Below are 21,256 nucleotides of genomic sequence, written 5' to 3'. Positions count from 1 at the left end.
CCCACACCCACCCCAGGCACCAGGCATGTACGGCCTTTGGAGCAGGAAGACCACTCCCCAAGGTGTGCAGAGAGTAGCTGAGGCTGAGGCGTGGCCCCTCTGGCACCAAGGTGGTTGCCAGAGGTAAAGATAAAGCCTGGCGCCTCACTCCCGCCTGTCCTAATTGCTGAGATAATGAGGAAAATTGCCCCATTTTATCTGGCAGGCACCAGGAGCTGCTGCCTGGAGAGCCCTGTGGGGAGGGTAAAGGGCGGCCCAGTGAGCAGCCAAGAGCCCTCTGCAGACAGGCTCCCCCCAGGTGTCATGCACCCCGTGGGCTCGCCCTGGGCACATCTCCAAGGTCACCCCTGGGAGGGTCTGGCTCTGAGGAGGAAACCACACCCCCTCCTGGAGTTTATGGCTGGCTGGCATCTCCCTGTCAGGGACAGTGTAAGGAACACACACTTGGGGAAACAGAAAGAGGCAAGAAGCCTGCTGCTGCTGAAAAATCAGAGAAAATGAGCCGTGAGCCCCAGGGAACATCTCAACACATTGCTGGATGCTCCCCAACTACTCACAAGCCCTCTGGGGCCCAGTTCCACCAGGCTGTGTTGCCTCCAGATGCAGGGTCTTGGGGTCAGCAAGTCTCCATGGAGGTCTCAGGCCGGCTGACTGGAGCAACCCACCTCCCGGTCCTCCCGCACCCACACACACCTGCTCCCGACCAACCAAAGCCCGCCTCCTGTCCTGCAGCAGCCGCAGCAGCCACCTCCTGTTGCCCTGGCCCAGGCCCAGGCTCTTGAGGTGAGGGAACTCATCGTTTTGGAGGGCAGAAGGAGCTCGCAACCTCCCTTATGACTCGGCTTTGAGGCCCTGCCTGTTCTGCGCCTTCCCGGCCTGGCCTCACACTGCTTCTCCCTGCTAGGATGCTTCTCTTGGCCTTTTCCACAGGGCCTATCCCCTCCCAACCTCCCAGAACTCTTCCCAAATGTTCCCGCCCAGGCAGATGACTCCTTCCAGCCAGTCCCTAACAACACACCATCCCTCTGCTCTGTAACACTCAGTCTTGTACCACTTTTCTAGTTTTTTCCCAAACACACCTTTCACTGTACCAAAAGATGCTATAGAAACTCCTTCTTATTTACCTGGTAAAGCCCTTCTCATCTGTCAAATCCACGCTTTAAGCCATTTCCTCTGGAGGTTTTCTGATTTCCTGCTCACTGAAGGCAGAACTGACTTCCACTGCCTGGACACCCACAGACCGTGGGCAAATGTCTGCTGCACCGCCCCTCACATCATGTATGACATGGTGTCTGCTCATAAACCTGCCTCCCCTGCAAGATAGGGAGCTCCTCCGGGGCCACATCCAGCTCTCAGTTTTCTTATCATTCCCAAATGACACAGGTGCTACCAGGACTAAATGACATGATGCAGGGAGAGCGCTCAGCATGGAGCCGGGGGAGCTGAGCACCTGTGAATTTGGGCTCTGCTGTTATCACTCACCCATGCATCCCCACAGCTACACCAAACCCAATGCCTGTAGGAATCCGCTGGATTGAGTTGATGGGCAGGGGTGTGAGAGACTGAATATACAAACAGACAATGACCAGGCCAAATATAAAAACAGAACTCCACTCACAACCCACAGCAGCCTGCCCAGGAAACCAACCCACGATCCACAGTAACCAGCCAGGACACCAGCCTGCCATACGTCAGATTTGTGAGAAGTCAGACTGCTATCTCTAGCAATCATCCAGGAGGCCAAACAATAATCCCTGTAACAACTGGTCCCAAGTGGCCGGGACTCAATTAATAACTAACAGCTTCCCGATTTTTGTCCCCACTTCCAATTAACCAACAAGAGAAAGCCAATATGCCCCCCTCGTCAATCGCAGAGGATGCTCCGCCTCTAGTTAGAACTCCCCCATGCCAACAATCAGAGAGTACCTGAAGTCTCCCCTTTTTTCCACTCTACCACTCTACTGCCTGCCTTTGAGTCTCTGCCAACACACAAGTGATGGTGGCTGACTCCTTTGCTGTAGCAAGCTCTGAATACATAGCCTTTGCTTGTCTCATTTGGCTGGGCTTCGTTTATTGCCATAGATGTGTCTCCTACACCTCTGGCCTGGCAGTCCCAGGACACACTCACTAAAAAGAGCTAAGACTACAGGAAGAGGGGAAACAGGGATACAGGAGCAGAAGGGACAGAAGAGCCACAGCAGGACATGGGGACACTCTCTGCAGGGCCCACCTGCGATCAGACCAATTCCATGTATGCCCTTGGCTTTCTCACGTCTTGTTTTTTCCTTCCATAAAATGGATGAAGGACATCAAGGGGATGGAATCACTTAGAGATGACTCACCCCTGCCAGGGCCTTGGGCCTTGCAGAAGAGTCCCGAGGGCAGCCCCGGGAAACATTGTGACAGGCAGGGACGAAGCAGCTTGTTCCCTCCCCAGCACCGAGGCAGCCCACCTCTGTCAGGCACCCAGAGGAGGACACAGCAGGTCTGTTGAGCTCAGTCAGGCCTGTTTAAGCCTCCTCTTCACACATAAAAGAAGAGGGCTTTTCTATTTGAAAGAGAAACCACAACAAAGGCTCAGGCCCAGAGCCATCTCTCAAGGTAAGGTGAGAGCCCAACAGGGTGCTCAGCTCCCACCCCCGCTGCTGCTACCACATCCCTCAATCTGCTGCCTCTGTGAATTCAATTAGCAGGCACTTTGTGATTCGAAAGCAGCATGAGGGAGTCAGCAGCCACTGGCAGCAGGGAAGGAGTTCAAACAGCATCTTCAACAGACTTCTGACCAGAAGGTGCTATGTAAATACATTTCCGCATCCCACAGATGCACGGGCTAAGGGCCATTTCTCTGGTACATTTCCCCGTGCCCTCTGGAGAGGGCCTACTTACCACTCCCCAAATGTCAAGCACTTTCAAAGTTCTTGCATCCATACCCAGGCTCTGCCCATGGCACTCTCTAAGAATTCATTCCTCTTCCCAGCAGTCCCTTCCAGCATTTTGTCCATACCCATATCACAGCACCGGGTGGTGAGGACAATGTGTCCTGCAACCCTAGTCTCCGCAGGGAGAGACTCTGGTGGAGACCTAGGCCTCCAGACCTGGGTCTGGGAGACAAAGGTGTTCGAGGGAAGGTCTAATGAAGGAAAAGTACAAATGAACTCTCCTCTCACCCAAAGGGCCTGACTGTGCCCTTCCCCAAGGCCCCAGACAGCCCCACCCTCCATTTTCAATCATTCTATCCTCCTTGGGAAAGCAAATATCCAATCCCAATTGGCTAGGTATAGCACTAGAGGACCCTGGGACTGACATAGGTGGCCTGGAAAGGCAGCCATGGCCTGGAAAGTTCCAGACCTGGAAATCTACCCCTAGGGGCCTCTCCGTGTCCTCCAAGTCATAGGGATTTTAGCTTTTCAGACACAAATGCAACAAACTCTGTGAGCTTCACTCAGAAACAGCTATATAGACGAATCCCTCCTCCTTGTCCTTTTGTTTGCATGATGGCCTTTCCAGGTCCTGCCTGGAGCTCCCTCCTGAGCCACTGTCCCTGCACTGTATTTGCCACTTCACGCATCCTCTCCCTCCTGGCCTGCCCAATGCCCATACCTCCTTTAGGAAGCTTGCCCAGCCTAAAGTCAGCCCTATGAGATAGGCTTGCTTGGGTCCCTCATGCATCATCAGCATTTCACGTATTTCTTTCTCTAAACCCTTTTCTCTTAGACCCTTTTCATATCCCTATCATGTAGAGCATTCCCAGAACCTGGATGATATTCCCTTTCATGGGGAGACCACATTTTGTGGATCCATTTCCCAGTTGATGGACATTTGTATGTTTCTACTTTCTAGCTTTCAGGCTGTTAAGAATAATGCTGCCATGAACATTCGTGAGTAATGTGTTTTTGCACAGATGTATGGTTTTGTTTTTGGGTTTCTTTTTTGGTTTTTTGTTTGTTTGTTTGTTTGTTTTTGAGACAGAGTCTTGCTCTATCACCCAGACTAGAGTGCAATGGCACAATCTCGGCTCACTGCATCCTCCACCTTCTGGGTTCACGCGATTCTCCTCAGCCTCCCAAGTACTTGGGATTACAGGCATGCGCCATCACACCCGGCTAATTTTTGTATTTTTAGTAGAGACAGGGTTTTGCCATCTTGAACTCCTGACCTCAGGCGCTCCACCTGCCTCAGCCTCCCAAAGTGCTGGGATTATAGGCGTGAGCCACCGTGCCTGGCAACGTGGACGTATGTCTTTACATATCTTGGGTATATACCTAGGAGGGGAGTGACTGGGTCATTTGGTAAACCTGTGCTCTGTGTTTAAGCATTTGAGGAACTGCCTGACCGTTCTGCACGGCGGCTTCCCAGCTGCTGTGTGTACGAGGCTTGCCTTCAGTGTGACAGGACTAGGAAGAAGATCAAACCACAAAGTCTGTGTGAATTGCCTGTTTTGAAAGAAGTAGACTATTGTGAAGCACTCTTTAGACTGCATCTGTGCTGTTGAGTCTTTGATGATTCCAAAGGGACTTGTGGATTCTGCAGGGTTTCGAGGGCACTGCTATGAATGCCAGTCATCTTTGTGCCGGCAGACATGATTCTGGCTAGCAGACTGTGGCAACAGAGACGGCGCTGGTACAAATCCTTAAGTTCAGGGTGCAAGGGAGGGACAGGTATGAGTCAATGCCTGTGACGAAGGCTGCTGGAAGACAGAGGCTCTGAAGCCTGGTCCAGGGGAGACAGGTGGGAGGGCAAGGAGGCTGGAAGGGGGCATGGAGTTAGGGTCCATGTGAGTCTGGGATGAAGCAGGATCTGCCCCCCTAGGCTTCCTGTGCCCTCTGCAATTCTCCCACTCCACCCTTTCACAAACGTGCAACAGGCGCCCACGCCACAGCTCTGCCACATGGGTCACTGAGCAGCAGTGACCTCTCATAGAAGGATGGAGGGACTGCTCTCTGGAGAAGACGGCAGGCACTGCAGCAGTCAAGGCACACTGCTTGTCCATCCAGAGGAACTATTTCTAGAGCATCTATGAGGCCCACCTGCTGGCCTCCTGCCACTTTGATACCAAGCACCTACATCCACATGCTCTGCATATGCCCAGCAGAGAAAATGTCAACATCAGCCAGGCGTAGTGGCTCACACCTGTAATCCCAGCACTTTGGGAGACCGAGGCAGGCAGATCACCTGAGGTCAGGAGTTTGAGACCAGCTTGGCCAACATGGTGAAGCCCCACCTCTACTAAAAATACTAAAATTAGCCGGATGTGGTGGCACATGCCTATAATCCCAGCTACTTGGGAGGCTGAGGCAGGAGAATTGCTTGAACCTGGGAGGTGGAGGCTGCAGTGAGCCAAGATCACACCACTTCACTCCAGCCTGAGCGACAGAGCAAGACTCAAAAAATAAAAAGGAAAGAAAGAAAATGCCAACATCCCTGGCATCTCTCACTCCTGAACTGAGACAGCAACACAGGAGAACAATACTAGATTGGAAGGTGAGAAGGGGGCTCATTCAAGACTACTGGGAAATAATGACTCCCAGGGCCTCAGGACCCAAACATCCCGCGGGTCTGTTCAGAACAAGAGAATCACTCCAAGAACCACACCCTTGACCCTTGGTCAATGTGCTTCACAGCCAGCTAGAGGCAGAAGTGACCTAGAGAGTTCCAAGCTGCAGAGAACACAGGTCCATTTTCAAAGTCTACCCATGGGAATGACTTCATGGTGTCACTGACCAGGGACCAGCTCTGGTGGCACTCCCCAGACAGGGTCAGAGCCTGAAGGATGAGGGCTGGCCATGCCCTTCTGGCTAGAGCTGACCAGGGCCTACCTCGGAGCTGACTGAACGTGGTCATGAACTTGCTGGTGAGGGACTTGAGCTCGTTGTTAGCCAGGGTGATGAGGTGGATCTGGCCGGAGACATTCCGCAGGACCTTGTAGATGCCAATGGGAAAGGAGACCAGCTTGCACTCGGCCAGGTCTGCAGCCAAAGGACAAAGACAAACCAGAGTTATCAGCCACAGCTGCCTGAGAACTTGTCCCAGACTCACATGGACCCCACCTCCATGCCTCCTTCCAGCCTCCTTGCCCTCCCACCTGTCTCCCCTGGACCAGGCTTCAGAGCCTGCCCTCTGTCTTCCAGCAACCTTCCTCACAGACATTAGCTCACACCTATCCCTCCCTTGCACCCTGAACTTAAGGATTTGTACCAGCGCCGTCTCTGTTGCCACAGTCTGCTAGCCAGAATCATGTCTGCCGGCACAAAGATGACTGGCATTCATAGCAGTGCCCTCGAAACCCTGCAGAATCCACAAGTCCCTTTAGAATCAACAAAGACTCAACAGCACAGACACAGTCTAAAGAGTGCTTTACAATAGTCTATTTCTTTGAAAACAGGCAATTCACACAGACTTTATGGTTTGATCTTCTTCCTAGTCCTGTCATGCTAAAGGCAAGTCTCGTACAAGCAGCAGCTGGGAAGCCGCTGCATGGAACAGTCAGGCAGTTCCTCAAACGGTTAAACACAGAGCACAGAGTTACCATATGACCCAGTCACTCCACTCCTAGGTATATACCCAAGAGACAAAAACATACGTCCATAAAAAAACACATTACATGTGGATGTTCTTGGCAGCATTATTCACAACCGCCCAAAAGCCGGAAAGTGGAAAAACACAAATGTTGACCAACTGGGGAATGGATCAGCAAAATGTGGTCTCTCCATGAAAGGCAATATCATCCAGCAATAAAAAGAAATGAAGTGGCTAGGCGTGGTGGCTCACGCCTGTAATCCCAGCACTTTGGGAGGCCAAAGTGGGTGGGTAGCTTGAGGCCAGGAGTTCGAGACCAGCCTGGCCAACGTGGTGAAATCCTATCTCCACTAAAAATAAAAAAATTAGCCAGGCATGGTGGTACATACCTGTAATCCCAGCTACTCACGAGGCTGAGACACGAGAATCACTTGAACCTGGGAGGTGGAAGTTGCGGTGAGCCCAGATCACACCACTGCACTCCAGCCTGGGCAACAGAGCAAGACTCTGTCTTCCCCACAAAAAAACATTTTAAAAACAGAAATGAAGTACCAATGTATGTTATAGCAGCTATAGCATGGCTGAACCGTGAAAACATGACGTCAGGCAAAAGAAGCCAGTTACAAAGGCCGGAATATTGTACAGTTTCATTTATATGAAATGTCAAGAACAGGCAAATGCATACAGACGGAAAGGAGATTAGTGAATGCCAGCGCTGCAAGGGATGGGGGGGCGGGGGAGTTCTTTGTAGGGGAATAAAAATGTTCTACAATTGGGCTGGGCGCAGTGGCTCATGCCTGTAATCCCAGCACTTTGGGAGGCTGAGGTGGCCAGATCACTTGAGGCCAGGAGTTCAAGACCAGCCTGGCCAATATAGAGAAACCCCATCTCTACTAAAAATACAAAAAAAAAAAAAAAAATTAGCCAGGCATGGTGGCACATGCCTGCAATCCCAACTACTTGGGAGGCTGAGTCATGAGAATCCCTTGAACACGGAAGGCGGAGGTTGCAGTGAGCCGAAATCACACCACTGCACTTCAACCTGGGCAACAGAGTAAGACTATCACACACACACACAAAAAGTTCTAAGATTGGATTGTGGTGACAACTGCTCAACTCTGAACATAGTAAAACCACTGAGTTGTACACTTTAAGTGGATGAATTGTATGGCATGTGAATTATATCTCAATAAAGCTGATATATATACATATATAATTATATATATTATTATATCAATGACATATATATATATAGCAGCAGACAGACACAAAAAGTATAGGGGTTCAGAAATTAGTCTGTCCAGCTCATCAAGGTGTCACTCAAGTTCCCTGAGCCTCAGTTTCCTTAACTGTAGAATGAAGGTACCATCATCTGCCTAGGAGAGCTGTTGGGAAAAATTTAATGTAGTAAAATAATGACTAACAAAGCGCCTAGAAGATATTTAGCAGGAATGCTACAAATATTGTAGCAGCCCTCCGCTTCCACTTTACCTCCTCTTCCCACTCGATCTAAAGCCTCTCTAGGCTTCCAGGCCAGCTTCCATCCCATCTCTCCCAGAAGTCTTCTGGGTCACTCCTGTGCTGGTGTCCAGTCAGCCCCCAACCTCCCACCCAGCAGCACTCATCGACCCTGACAGCACCACCCCAGTTATCTCTCAGAAAACTCTCATCTTTTCCCCAAAGAGGCCAGGCTCTCCCAGGCTTCTAAGCCTTTGAAAATTGCTCCAAAATAAACATGCGAAACTCAATAATATTTCTATATGCCAGCAGTAAAATACGGTTTTAAAAGATTGTATTCCTAACCAGTAAAATACGGTTTTAAAAGATTGTATTCCTAACCAGTAAAATACGGTTTTAAAAGATTCTATTCCTAACAGCAACAATAATACAAAATACATGGAAATAATCACAATTGAAGCCTTTCTCCCTCATCTGCCTCACAGATTTATTCTCTTGCTCCAAGACCCAGCTCAAATGTCACCTCCTCCATGAAGCCTTCTCTGACTGTCCTAAGCAGTCAGTTGCTCCAGGAGCTGAGCCTCATATAATGCAAACAAGACTTCCTCATCCTGTGTTGTATTAACCCCTTTTTGTGCTGTTTTCCCAGTGGACTGAGAAGACCCCCAGAGCATAGTACCAGAAGTCCAGCAGACTCATGGGAAAAAAGAGACAGGTGGGAAAAGGGCAAAATTACAGATGACTGAGGGTCCACAGGGCTCCTCTGCCAGGCAGCCTATAAGGGGTGTTGTTAATGCCTCCTCTGGTCCAGGGCTGCACTTGGTAACCCAGCCCTGCAGCTGTCCGATGTCAATCCCCAGCTCTTCTATCAGCAGGTGGGGTTGGCAGGAGAGACTGCTAAATCCTGCCAGGGAGGAACAAGGTCCCAAAAGTCAGGCTTTCAGAAGAGGGAGAGCAAGGGCTGAGCTGGAAGCAAACAGGCACTGTGGGCTCAGAGTTTGGGGCAAGCTGGGGATTCTAAAAAGAGTAATACTTCCAAACAATAAGCCCTCTAGCACTTTGTGACAGATATATTAAGGGCTAGAAAGAAGTTTTGTTGGAGTTGTTGTGAATTACACCAGTCCCTTTGGGTAGGAGTAGACAGATCTCATCATACATCCCAGGAGCAACATCAAAGTAATGGAAGAAGCTTTCCCTTTAAAACAAAGAGCAAAACAAGGATGCCTTTCATCACTAGTATCCCTGAATAGCATCATGAAAGTTCTTGCCAGGCCGGGCGTAGTGGCTCATATCTGTAAGCCCAGTACTTTGGGAGACCAAGGTGGAAGGATTGCCTGAGCCCAGGAGTTTGAGACCAGCCTGGGCAACATAGTGAGACCCTGCCTCTACAAAAAAATTTAAAAACTAGCTGGGCATGGTGGTGTGTGCCTGGAGTCGCAGATACTTGGGGGGTTGAGGTGGGAAGAAGATCGCTTGAACGCAGGAGGTCAGGGCTGCAGTGAGCCGCTGCACTCCACTGTACTCCAGCCTGAGTGACAGTGAAACTTTGTCTGAAAAAAGATAAGAAAAAGAAAAGAAAAGAAAAGTCAAGTTAGGTCTGGCCAATTAAATAGAAAGCACAGACATTGAAAACAGACCAAGTGATTCTTAGGTGCATATGAAATGACTGTATAAACTCAGAAACTCAAGACAGTCATCTGACAAACAACATAAATTAAAATGGTCTCAGCAAAGCAGCTAATCAAATAAGCATGCGAAAGGCAATAATATTCCTATGCGCCAGCAAGAAAATAGTTTTTAAAGATACTGTTCCTAACAACAATATAAAATATAGAGAAATGAGCATAATGAGAAATGTATCTGACCAATATTAAAAAAAAAAAGTAGAAAAGTTCACAAAGATATTTTGTTTTGTTTTGTTTTGGTTTGCTTATTGAGACAGGGTCTTGCTCTGTCGCCCGGGCTGGAGCGCAGTGGTGCGATCTCAGCTCACTGCGGTCTCGAACTCCTGGGCTTAAGCGATCCTCCCACCTCAGCTTCCTGGGTAGATGGGACTACAGGCACATGCCATCAAACCCGGCTAATTTTTGTATTTTTTGTAGTTGGGGTTTTGCCATGTTACTCAGGCTAGTCTTGAATTCCTGAGCTCAAGTGATCCGCCCACCTAGGCCTCCCGAAGTGCTAGGATTATAGTCGCGAGCCACAGCAACCGGCCCACAAAGACATTTTTAAGAATGGTTTTGTATGTGGAGATATAACGTGTCCATTGATGACAAGTCAAAATATTGAAACACTGGTTTTTTTAAAGAAATTAATTTATATATTGTTGAATGTAACTACTACCCAAATCCTCACAAGGTGTTTTTTTTTGTTTGTTTGTTTTTGTTTTTTTTTTTAACCTTAACTAAATGGTTTTAAAGTTCAGCTAGGGAAATATATAAGCAAGACCCTCTAAAAAAGGTGAGGTTATAACCAATATTATAAGCCAAAAATAATTAAAACAGAGGGCAAAAGGGAAAATAGATCATAGAAAGAAATTATATAGTTCCGAAAATATAGTCCAGAAATAATGTCATAATAAATGCTAAAGGAGGCTTCACAAATAAACTGGAGAGGGAAGGATTAATCAACTGATGTCAGAATAACCCCTTAACAATTTTGAGAAAGACTCAATCCAAGAATCAAAATACATCCTAGATATAATTACACTTTAAATACTTTTTAGACCAAATTTTTAAAAGTAAACAGAATTGAACATTTATACAACCTTTTAAGTGAGGATGACTTCCCAAATCTAGGAGTATAACAGAATCACAAAGGAACAGATCAAAAACTAACTGCATTGAAAACATAGAAAACACTTTGAAGCTTAGAATAAAGCCAGCAACAGGGATCTGTAAATAGGATGCGTACAGAGTCCTCTTTATTACTGAAACTACTCAATATAATTGAATAAAGAAAAAATTGAGACCACCTGAGAAGACAAGGACGTAAGATATTTACAAAGGAAAAAACATAATTAGTAAACAAATATGTAGCTCCTGATGTGTTTCCAAATTGCTTTCCAGAATATTTATGCCAATTTACATGTAACCTATCCAACAAACAATAGGATCATTAAAAAGAAAAGAAAGCCTTGCTAAGTTGATCAAGGGAAATAGTATCCCTGCTTTAATTTGCAATATTTTCAATAGTGAGACTGATTATCGTTCATGGTTAATTAACTGTTTTTCAGCTAGGCATGGTGGCTCACACCTATAATCCCCAAGCTTTGGAAGGCCTAGGTTGGAGGATCACTCGAGGCCAGTTCACAACCAACCTGGGCAACACAGCAAGACCCATCTCTACACAAAATAAAATACAGCCGGGCACGGTGGCTCACACCATAATCCCATCACTTTGAGAGGCTGAGGCAGGGAGATCACTTGAGTTTGAGACCAGCCTGGCCAACATGATGAAACCTCATCTCTACTAAAAATACAAAATTTAACCAGGTATGGTGACGGGCGCCTGTAATCCCAGCTACTCAGGAGGCTGAGGCAGAAGAACTGCCTGAACCCAGAAGGCCGAGATTGTATCACTGCACTCCAGCCTGGGTGACAGAATGACAGAGAGACTCCGTCTCAAAAAACTAAATAAAATAAATTTGTTTGACATGGTGGTGCCTGTATGTAGTCCCAGGTACTCGGGAGGATGAGGCGGGAGGATCACTTGAGCCCAGTTCAAGGCTGCAGTAAGCTGTGATTGCATCACTGCACTCAGGCTGGGCAACAGGGCAAGACCCTATCTCTAATAAAATAAAATAAGTATTAACCATTTGTTTCCCCTGTGGAAAATTCTATTCATGTCTCACTATTTTTCTACTTGGAGCTGTGGCATTTTTTTCTCCCAAATGTTGGTAGAGCTCCTTAAATAGCATTATCAACCCAGGTGTGTTGATTGTTTCTCTTGTTGAATCATTCATGTTACAGAGCGTAGGGTTTTTTCTGAAGCAGGACATAAAAAGCATATGCACACTGTAATTCCAACTAGGTATAAAATGATACATGCCTGGAAAAGACAATAGAAAGAAAAATAACGAGAATGCTAACCGTGGTTATTTCAAAGGATTTGAGCAATTTGTTACTAAATTATAGTCTTCATGGTTGTTTACTTTATACAAAGTAAAATACCATTCTATATTTATATAAAACCATTTGCCAAGTATCTGTATACAGTGATACTGTACTTTTTAAATAAAAAATTAATGTATCATAAAATTAGCTATTTTTCTGAGACAGGATCTCGCTCTGTCACCCATGCTGGAGGGCAGTGGCATGATCTTGGCTCACTGCAACCTTCACCTCCCAAGCTCAAGTGATTCTCCCACCTCAGCCTCCCAAGTAGCTGGGACTACAGGTACATGCCACCATGCCCTGCTAATTTTTGTATTTTTAGTAGAGACAGTGTTTCATCATGCTGCCCAGGCTGGTCTCCAACTCCTGGCCTCAAGCGATCCACCTGCCTCATGCTCCCTAAGTGCTAAAATGAACTTTTATTGGAAAAAATAACTTGGCAAATTCACAGATAAATTGAGGGCAGCCAGCTCTTCGTCAGTGAGGGAAATAGGGAAAAGCAGACCCAAGAAATACAGGAACTCTGCATTGGGCTGGGGCAGAGCTGTGAATAGAAGCTTTCAGGCACCACCACTCCTCACAGTGGGGAGAGAAAGTGCTTACAAAGGAGGAAGAAGCCATAAAACCATGCAAGTTATTTCCAAAGGTACTCAAAGCAGCCTGTCTTCCTGGAGTAGATCAGCCCAGAAATGTCCAGCCCACAGTCTCATTCCAGCCACCTGGGCCATCCACACACTATCCCAGCCTCACACCACCCACCCTTCCAGTCTTTGGTTTAGGCAACATACAAGTGCCAGGCATGGCAGCTCACGCATGTAATCCCAGCACTTTGGGAGGCCAAGGCAGGCAAATCACTTGAGGTCATGAGTTCAAGACCAGCCTGGCCAACATGGTAAAACCCCATCTCTACTAAAAATACAAAAATTCGCTGGGTATGGGGGCGTGTCCTGTAATCTCAGATACTTGGGGGGCTGAGATGGAAGAATTGCTTGAGCCCGGGAGGCAGAGGTTACAGTGAGCTGAGATGATACCACTGTACTCCAGCCTGGGTGACAGAACGAGACTCGGTCTCAGAAAAAAAAAACCCAAAAAACAAACACACACACACAAAAAAAACAAGCAACATACAAGCCCTCTGCGGCTTCATCTGGCCAACTGACAAGTCGCAAGACCACACTTCCCTAATACTAGAGGATGCTGAGGGTCTGGAATGTCGCCGCCGACACCTGCTTCTTCCTTTCACTCTCCACAAATAGCTATTGAGGCCCTCCTGTGTGCCAGGCACTGATCTGCACTGTATCCTGTGACTTTTTTGTGTCCCCAGGGATTCCATCTCTTTCCTCCATTATGTGACCCCTACACCACCCACCAGAGGCCGGGATGCATGTGACAGGGGTGCACCACCAAGCTCCTACCCAGAACAGCCTGGCTGCCACCAACAGCCAAGGCCATCCAGGAGTTCCACAGAAGGGCCCTGCTGGGATGTAATGCAAACACCCCTCATCCCAGCCCCATCGCCAGCCGCTAACACAGCACGTGGACTCTCACCCCTGCTGGGAGGAGAGTGGTCCATGATCTCCAGAACAGTTCTCCATGGTCCCGGGACAAGAAAATGGAGATCCAGGAGCAAATCTCATCCTTACCCAGTCATGTTCCCATCTGTACACAAGGGGCAATATACTGCATGCCATGCAAGGGGGATGGGAATGATAACCATAAACAACACCATTTACTATTTCACATGTGCTATATAAGTATGAACTATCCCCTCTGCACACGGGAAACTGTAATAAAGTGACTTGCCCAAGGTCATACAGCCAGAAGTGAGGACGGGGAGATTTGGATCCAGGTTAGGTGGATCAGGAAGCCAGGGGTCCCAACCACTCCACTCTACTGCCCCCTTGAGCCAAAAACACACCTAAAGCAGGCCAGAGAAAGGGAGTCTATGCTGAGCTCCCCCACGAGAAACTGCGGTCTTGACTACAAACTCCTGTAGGCCCTTCCAGTTCAGAGCCCTCAATGCCTCCGGGGAAGGGGCCAACAGCCTTCTGCACGAGCCAGTCACCTTCTCTCCTCTGGAAATTTCTCTGCAGGTCTCATTCGGAGGTTGGGCACCATCTATACCCATTCTACCTATTTGCAGAAGGAAAAAGCCCCAGGAGCCCTAAGTTCAATGTTGGGCCCTGAGTTTATAGGAACAGACAGCACTGCTGCCAGAGAACACAGCCAAGATGTGGCTGGGGGCCAGGTCCCACTAGGGAAGGGGGGCCCCACCCAGAGAAGAGAAGATCCAGGCTGTAGACAGGAGAGAGTTGTCCTCAAGGAGCTGTGGGATGTCATTGAGAAGGTCTCATTCTCTATGGGTCTTCAGCACAGACAGTATATAGTTCATCAAGGCATAAAGAAAAGGCTCCTGGGTGGGGATGTGAGGACTGCATCAAGGAGCATGGTCAGGCAGGGTCCCCACAGAGAGAATTCCTAAACCAGACAGAGGCTGAGCTGGTGATCTCAAAGGTCCCATTCAAGTTAATAAACACAGTGCTGGGCGCGGTGGCTCATGCCTGTAATCCCAGCACTTTGGGAGGCTGAGGCAGGTGGATCACTTGAGGTCAGGAGTTCGAGACCATCCTGGTCAACATGGTAAAACCCTGTCTCTACCAAAAATACAAAAAGTAGCTGGTCATGGTGGTGCATGCCTGTAATCCCAGTTACTCAGGAGGCTGAGGCAGGAGAATTGCTTGAACCCAGGAGGCAGAGGTTGCAGTGAGCAGAGATCGTGCCACTGCACTCCAGGCTGGGCAACAGAGCAAGACTCCATCTCAATAAATAAATAAATAAATAAATAAATAAATAAATAAACAAACAAACACAGCTAACAGCACTGAATATTTGCTATGTGCCAGACACAGTTCTAGGCACTTTTTCTATATTAACTCATTTAATTCCTTTAACAACCTGAGTTATCCTCATAGCAGGAGAATGAGGCTGGTGTTGATAGGTGTTGATAGTGTAGGGGTCACATATGGTCATTGTGATACAGCGATGGGATAAAAAAATCTGAATGCAAAGATTCAACACCAAAGATTCAAGTAGGGTGACCAGTAGGGTAGTTTAAGCAGGACTTTCCTAATTTTAGCACTGAGAGTCCTTCATCCTGGGGAATCCCTCCTCCATCACTGGCAGATTGGGGTGTTTACGGTCACCCTAGATTCAGGGGGATGGATGAGAGTTCTACAGACAAAAAGGAGAGAGGGAAGGGAACCCAGGAGTGAGCCACAGCATGAGCAAAGGGCTGTCACCCCTCTGGGACTCCCCCCTTGAGCTCTGCCTTCTTCTACCATTTCTCAGAGCCTCGCCCTTGCTGCATGAATGCTCAGAGAGGAAGGCTCCTGGCATTGGAATCTTTTAGTGCTAAATGATTAGCATCATTTTGGCGGTCACAGACCCCGACAGGGGTCAGGAATGGCGTGGTGGGTAATTGGCTACAAGGGGCAATGCCAGGCTCCTCCAGCACCATGTAGACAGCAGCCAGACTTTCCCTAGCAGCCCCAGCCGCTGACACCTGGGCTGCAGCAGGGAACAGAAAGATCCTTGCGGGAGGCGGTAGCGGTACAATAAACACAAGCCATAATAATCCTCTCAATTATAACTATTATTGTAAGAAAACCAAACTGTATGTCCCCAAACTTCTAATTAGAACAGTACTTTGTGTCAATAAAGAAGCCTTTTATTCAAATCGCTTGGGTCCTTTATTAAAGCTTATCTCATTAATTCTAGTGAATGCCTGATGAAAGGTAACCAGTGGGCAGAATCAGGGCAGAAGGAGCAAAATCCAAGAGAGAACATTCAGTTGGAATTCAAGAGCGCCCGGTAGAGCTTGCATGGTGACTTAGAAATATAGAACTTTGACCCCTGCCAGCCCCTGCTGAGAAGTGGGCCTGGTGACAGGGCCTAAGAGTGGGAAGTGGAGAGGGACTTCCCTGGCAACCAAGTCACAGGGCCCAGAGGCAAGGGTGTCAGGGACTCAGGCCAGTAAGCACATGGGCTTGTGAACTAGCCAAGAAGTAAGGCTCCCAAGGCTACTGGAGGAACTCTGTGGCCAGAGTGACCCACTCTCACTGAGAAGCTTTCTTCATGGAACCTCAGGGTTAGGAGACTGGGGGTCATTTGGCCCACGTTTGCCAAACGTCCAAGTTAGAATTAACTGGAGGCTGGGCACATGCCTGTAATCCTAGCACTTCGGGAGACTGAGGCAGGAGGATTGCTTGAACCAAGGAGTTTGAGACCAGCCTGGGCAACATAGTGAGACCCTGTCTCTAGAAATACAAAAAAATTAGCCAGTCATGGTGGTGCACACCTGTAGTCCCAGCTACTCAGGAGGCTGAGGTGGGAGGATTGCTTGAGCCCAGGAAGTCAGGGCCTCAGTGAGCCGAGATCGTGCCATGGTACTCCAGCCTAGGCGACGGAGTGAGACCCTGTCTCAAAAAGAAAAAAAAAAAAAAAGAGAGAGAGAATCATCTGATGAGGCTGGTCTTTGCACCCTCCCCCAGATATTCTACCTTTCAGTGAATCTGGGATGGTGCCAGGAAATTTGTTTTTAACAATATCCCCAGGTGATTCTTACCAATAGGCAAACTTGGGAAACACTGAGTAACACTGTCTCCAATCTGAGGCCTGAAATCTCTCCATGTCTCCATGTGAGGTCATAGAGTTCTCCTTGAATACTGGTGATGGGGGGGCTCACTCCTCCTTCCATAGAATGAGTTTAACTGTTAGAGAGCTCTTTCATGAACTGTGTTAATAACTGCAATGCTCCACCACTCACTAGTCCTGCTGCTCTCTCTTCTGCATGGTAATCCTTTACATAAATGATGACAAAGGACATTATAAACAGTTTCTTTTTAATTATTGTAAAATACACATAACATAAAAATTTAGCAAGCGATATGACCAAGTTTCACAGGAAAACTCCACTGATTTTCAATCAAACATTGCATAGGTAGCCAAGGAGCAATGAATAGCAGCAACTAGAGTGGTGGAAGCTGTGCATCTGTGGGCATGAGTGGAATGAGAGGGATGTCTAACACGTCCAGTGTGAGAGGTGGAGGGAAATGGAATCGATCAATCCTAATCACTGACTCTTGGTCAACTTAAAAAAAAAAAAAAACTTCAGCTTAACAGTTTCTGCAGTACAAGCTTGTGATTTATGCTTACTCTCTAGTGGAAATCAGGATTGTTATGAAGACTTAAGGCTCATTATTTTGTAACACAATACTCACCTAGGATGTAACAGTGAAGCCAAGTGAACTACAGCTGTTAAACAAGTTCCAGCTTTTCTCAAGTTAGTTGTATTATAGGATGCACTTAGCGTATTTTAGTGAAGTTGAATTATGTTAAATATTGAACACTGTTTGGTTCAATATGTTTGCTTCAATGTGGAAAGACATACTTTTTTTTTTTTTGGAAAAACTCAAGGTAAGAGCTGTGTCTGGAAACATTTTGGCATGTTTGTTAATTCTAGTTTCATTTAATAACCTGTAACGCATGTAAGTTTAAGCTTTTTTTTTTAAGTTAATGGGAAAAATTTGAAACGCAATACCAATACTTTAAAATTTTGGTCTTGGTGTTTATATGAAATTCTGAGGCCTTGATTTAAATCTTTCATTGTAGTGTGACTTCCTTTTAGGTATATTGTGCTAAGTGAAACTTGTCAAATAAATCCTCCTTTTAAAAACTGCTTTAAAAAATGTAGCATTTTATCAGTGGCAAGGGATTAGCAGGCAGAGCACAGAGGATGCTCAGGCAGTGAAAGTGACGTGTGGCAGACACATGTCATTATACATTAATCTAAGCCTAAGACTGTGCAACACCAGGAGTGAACCCTGATGTGAACCATGGACTTTGGGTGACAATGATGCACCATAGGTTCACCAATTGTGGCAAATATGCCCCTCTGGTGGAGGATGTTGATCACGGAGAAGGCTATGCCTGTTTGTGGGCAGAGGGGAGTATATTGGAAAATCTCTATTTTTAACTCTTAATTTTGCTCTGAACCTTGGGAACCTAACACTGCCCTTTAAAAATTAAGTATTTTTAAAAATGTGCCATCTTAACCATTTTTAAATGTACAGTTCAGTAGCTTTAAGTGTATTTATATTGTTGTGCAATCAACCAATCTCCAGGACTTTTGCACCTTGCGAAACTGAAACTCTTTACTTGTTAACCCCCCATTTTCCCATCCCCCAGCTGCTGGCAACCACGGAACATTATAAACTTTTTTCCAGGCAAAAACATCCCCAGAAACTTCAATCCTCATGATTCTAGCTGCTCCCGTGAGAGGAGCAGGACCAAGCTAGCTCAGACTCAGACTCTGGCCTGGCCAGAACTTTCTCCTGCAGTGTTGAGTCTCTAACACATAACTGCAGCCACCACTGATTGACAACAGGTGTGTGACAGAAGTTGTGCTGGGGCTTCAGACCTTGTATTCCATCCACTCCTCACAACCACCCTATAAATAGGTCACTACTATGCTTACCCCCGGTTAACAGTTAAGGAAACTGAATCACGGAGAAGTTAAACAAATTGTTCTAAGTCATATGACTTATTCAAGGCCAACCAGTTAATGAAATAATAAAAAAAATTTACAAAGTGCCTGCTGCTTGCAATTAGTGACCTCAGCATTGTCATGTATTAACTCAGTTAACCCCCACAACATCCCCACGAGATAGGCACCATTTATTATGTTTTATTTTTTTTGAGATGGAGTCTTGCTCTGTCGCCCAGGCTGGAGTGCAGTGGTGTGATCTCGGCTCACTGCAACCTCCGCCTCCCAGGTTCAAGTGATTCTCCTGCCTCAGCCTCCTGAGTAGCTGGGACTACAGGCACGCACCACCACGTCTGGCTGATTTTTGTATTTTTAGTAGAGATGGGGTTTCACCATTTTGGTCAGGCTGGTCTGGAACTCCTGACCTCAGATGATCCACGAGATGGGCACTATTATTACTATTCCTTTTGTATAGAGGATGAATCGAGACACAGAGCCATGGGTCTTGGTTAGTAAGCTGCAGAGCTTACTTGGCTAGCAAGCCGCTGAGCTTAAGGGTTTGCCCCTAACCACCAAGCTACATTGCCTCCCTAGAATATGTAACCCGCATTCAGGACAGCCTGCCATGCTGAAACAGAATGGGAGATAGTAGGTTTCCAACGAGCAGACAGATCTTCCATGACTCACAATGGGTTCCCCGGGAACACTGGTATATTGCAGTTCCCATGGAGCTATATAAAAGGGGACTTAGAGTTGAAAGAGCTGGTGAAAGAGTCTTCAGGGTATCAAGAGCCTGGATTTGTCACTTACTGTCTTTGGGACCTTGGGTCCTTATGCCCTTAGTTTTCAAATCTTGGTAAATTGCAACTGATCATCTCCAAGGCCCCTCGCAGCTGCCACTGTGGATTCTAGGATTTGGCCACGACCAGGAGCCACCTTGGGAGCTCTCTAGACTCTCCATGCCTAAGCCTCTCTCCCAGAGTCTGACTGAATTAGTGGGGGCTGGGGCTTGGGAATGGGAGGGAGGGTAAAACTCCCTGGGTGATTCTAACGTGCAGCCACGTGAACTCTGCACCATACCATTGCCTCTTAAACTACAGTGTGCCACCTGGGGACACTGCCAATGTGCGATTCTGATGTCACATGTCTGGGTGAGGCCTAAGAATCTGCATTTCCACCCAGCAGGTCCAAGGACCACACTGAATAGCAAGAGCTAGTCCAGTGCAGTGGTTCTCCAAGGGCATCAGCATCACCCACAGCATCAGCATCACCCCAGAACTTGTCAGAAAGGCACATTCTCAGGCACCACCCCAGTCCCATAGAATGAGAAACTCTGGGGGTAGGGCCCAGGCATCTGTGTCTTAACTGAAGCATCACTGGCCTAGAGGGGCCAGGCCTCCTCCTGCTGTAGCTGCTTCCCGTTCTGATGATGATAATGGGTGGTAATGACAGTAACAGAGCTGGCTGCTCCTGCCTGCCTAAGGGCATGAGGTTTACTCACTCCTGGAAATTTTTTGTGCCGGGGTGCCTCCTGCCTCCCCTCTGAGCAGACTATTTCAGGACAGAGCCGCAGACACAGAGTCTCTTCACTCTCTTCTCTTGCTTTGTTCACGCTTCTGGTGCTCAGAGGCACATGTGACCCTCGGTGTGGAGGCCACCCTGGGCTGTAACTCAGGAGGCCAAATTCTCATCCCAGCCCCTCCACTATCAGCCAGGGGGCTCAGACACACTGCTTCTTCATGGGCCTTGTCCCCTCATCTGTAAAATGAGGGTTTGGACTAGATGATTTGGGGTCTCAACCTGGCCAGACATCCTCTGACTCCATGATTCTGCTAAACAAAGGCTTTTCAGGCAGCCCTCTGCCAAAGAGGAGCCCCCCATGACTTGAGCTGCCAGTCTCTGAAATGCCACTCAATTTCCAAAGTAGGGACACACAGGATGCAGAAAGCGAGAAAACAACTGCTCATCAAGGGACCCTGCACACTGGGCACAGTTAGGCATCACTTTAACAAAGCTGTTTGTTGCAGTGCTTACAGAGTTGGCTAGCTCTAAAAGGCTTAAGACACAAAGCAGCCAGACTTGCTCCCCCTCGACAAATCCCCTCCCCCAGGGACAACCACTTTTAGGTCTTTGGGGGTGTTTAACTCCTGATCTCTAGAGCAGTGTCTCTGAGCCTGTTTCCTGTCTCATGCCCCTTATAGAGAAAAGGGCATGGGAGGAATAGCTCACCGAGGACCACATACGTCCAGAAAGTCCCACCACAATAGCACACACAGCTACTGGGCCCGGGAGGGTCGTCGGGGAGAGAAGGGCAGAAAGGCACTTCGGGAACGGGCGTCTTCTAAGACGTGGGGAAACCACTCAACTTGAATGTGCCAGTGGGTTTAGGGGGATTTTTTTCTTTCACTTCCTATTTCATGGACTTGCATATTGTGCAAGAGTTTTACAAGAACTTAATGACTTCTTACAAATACCTTCAGTTTAAAGAAAGGAACATCCCTAACATGCAGTGACCCTTGGGGTATGTTTTCCCTCAAAAACCCAGCTCAGTGGAGATGGGTGTTGATGGGGACATGAGGAACAGAGCTAAAGTCCTGCCAGGGAAAAGCTCACAGGAGCTGCT

General features: G+C 47.5%; 3 protein-coding genes across 7 annotated transcripts in view; all 3 read right to left on the bottom strand.

Annotated features, from left to right (window-relative positions):
- SAR1A (secretion associated Ras related GTPase 1A) overlaps positions 1-21,256 on the bottom strand; it is a 537,387-nt gene that overhangs the window by 181,405 nt on the left and 334,726 nt on the right. The window lies entirely within an intron of this gene.
- PPA1 (inorganic pyrophosphatase 1) overlaps positions 1-21,256 on the bottom strand; it is a 478,362-nt gene that overhangs the window by 131,317 nt on the left and 325,789 nt on the right. The window lies entirely within an intron of this gene.
- The window catches only part of LRRC20 (leucine rich repeat containing 20), an 88,106-nt gene that overhangs the window by 42,430 nt on the left and 24,420 nt on the right, over positions 1-21,256 (bottom strand). For all 5 annotated transcript variants that reach the window (XM_050803680.1, XM_050803682.1, XM_050803681.1 and 2 more), the window contains one exon: positions 5,817-5,966. In XM_050803680.1, coding sequence (XP_050659637.1) covers positions 5,817-5,966 — 150 coding nt within the window. The remainder of the gene's footprint in view (positions 1-5,816; positions 5,967-21,256) is intronic.

This window comes from Macaca thibetana, chromosome 9 (assembly GCF_024542745.1).
Source record: "Macaca thibetana thibetana isolate TM-01 chromosome 9, ASM2454274v1, whole genome shotgun sequence".
NCBI classification, from domain to species: Eukaryota; Metazoa; Chordata; class Mammalia; order Primates; family Cercopithecidae; genus Macaca; species Macaca thibetana.
The sequence above is the reverse complement of the archived record's forward strand: the minus strand, read 5'-3'. Positions and strand labels throughout refer to the sequence as shown.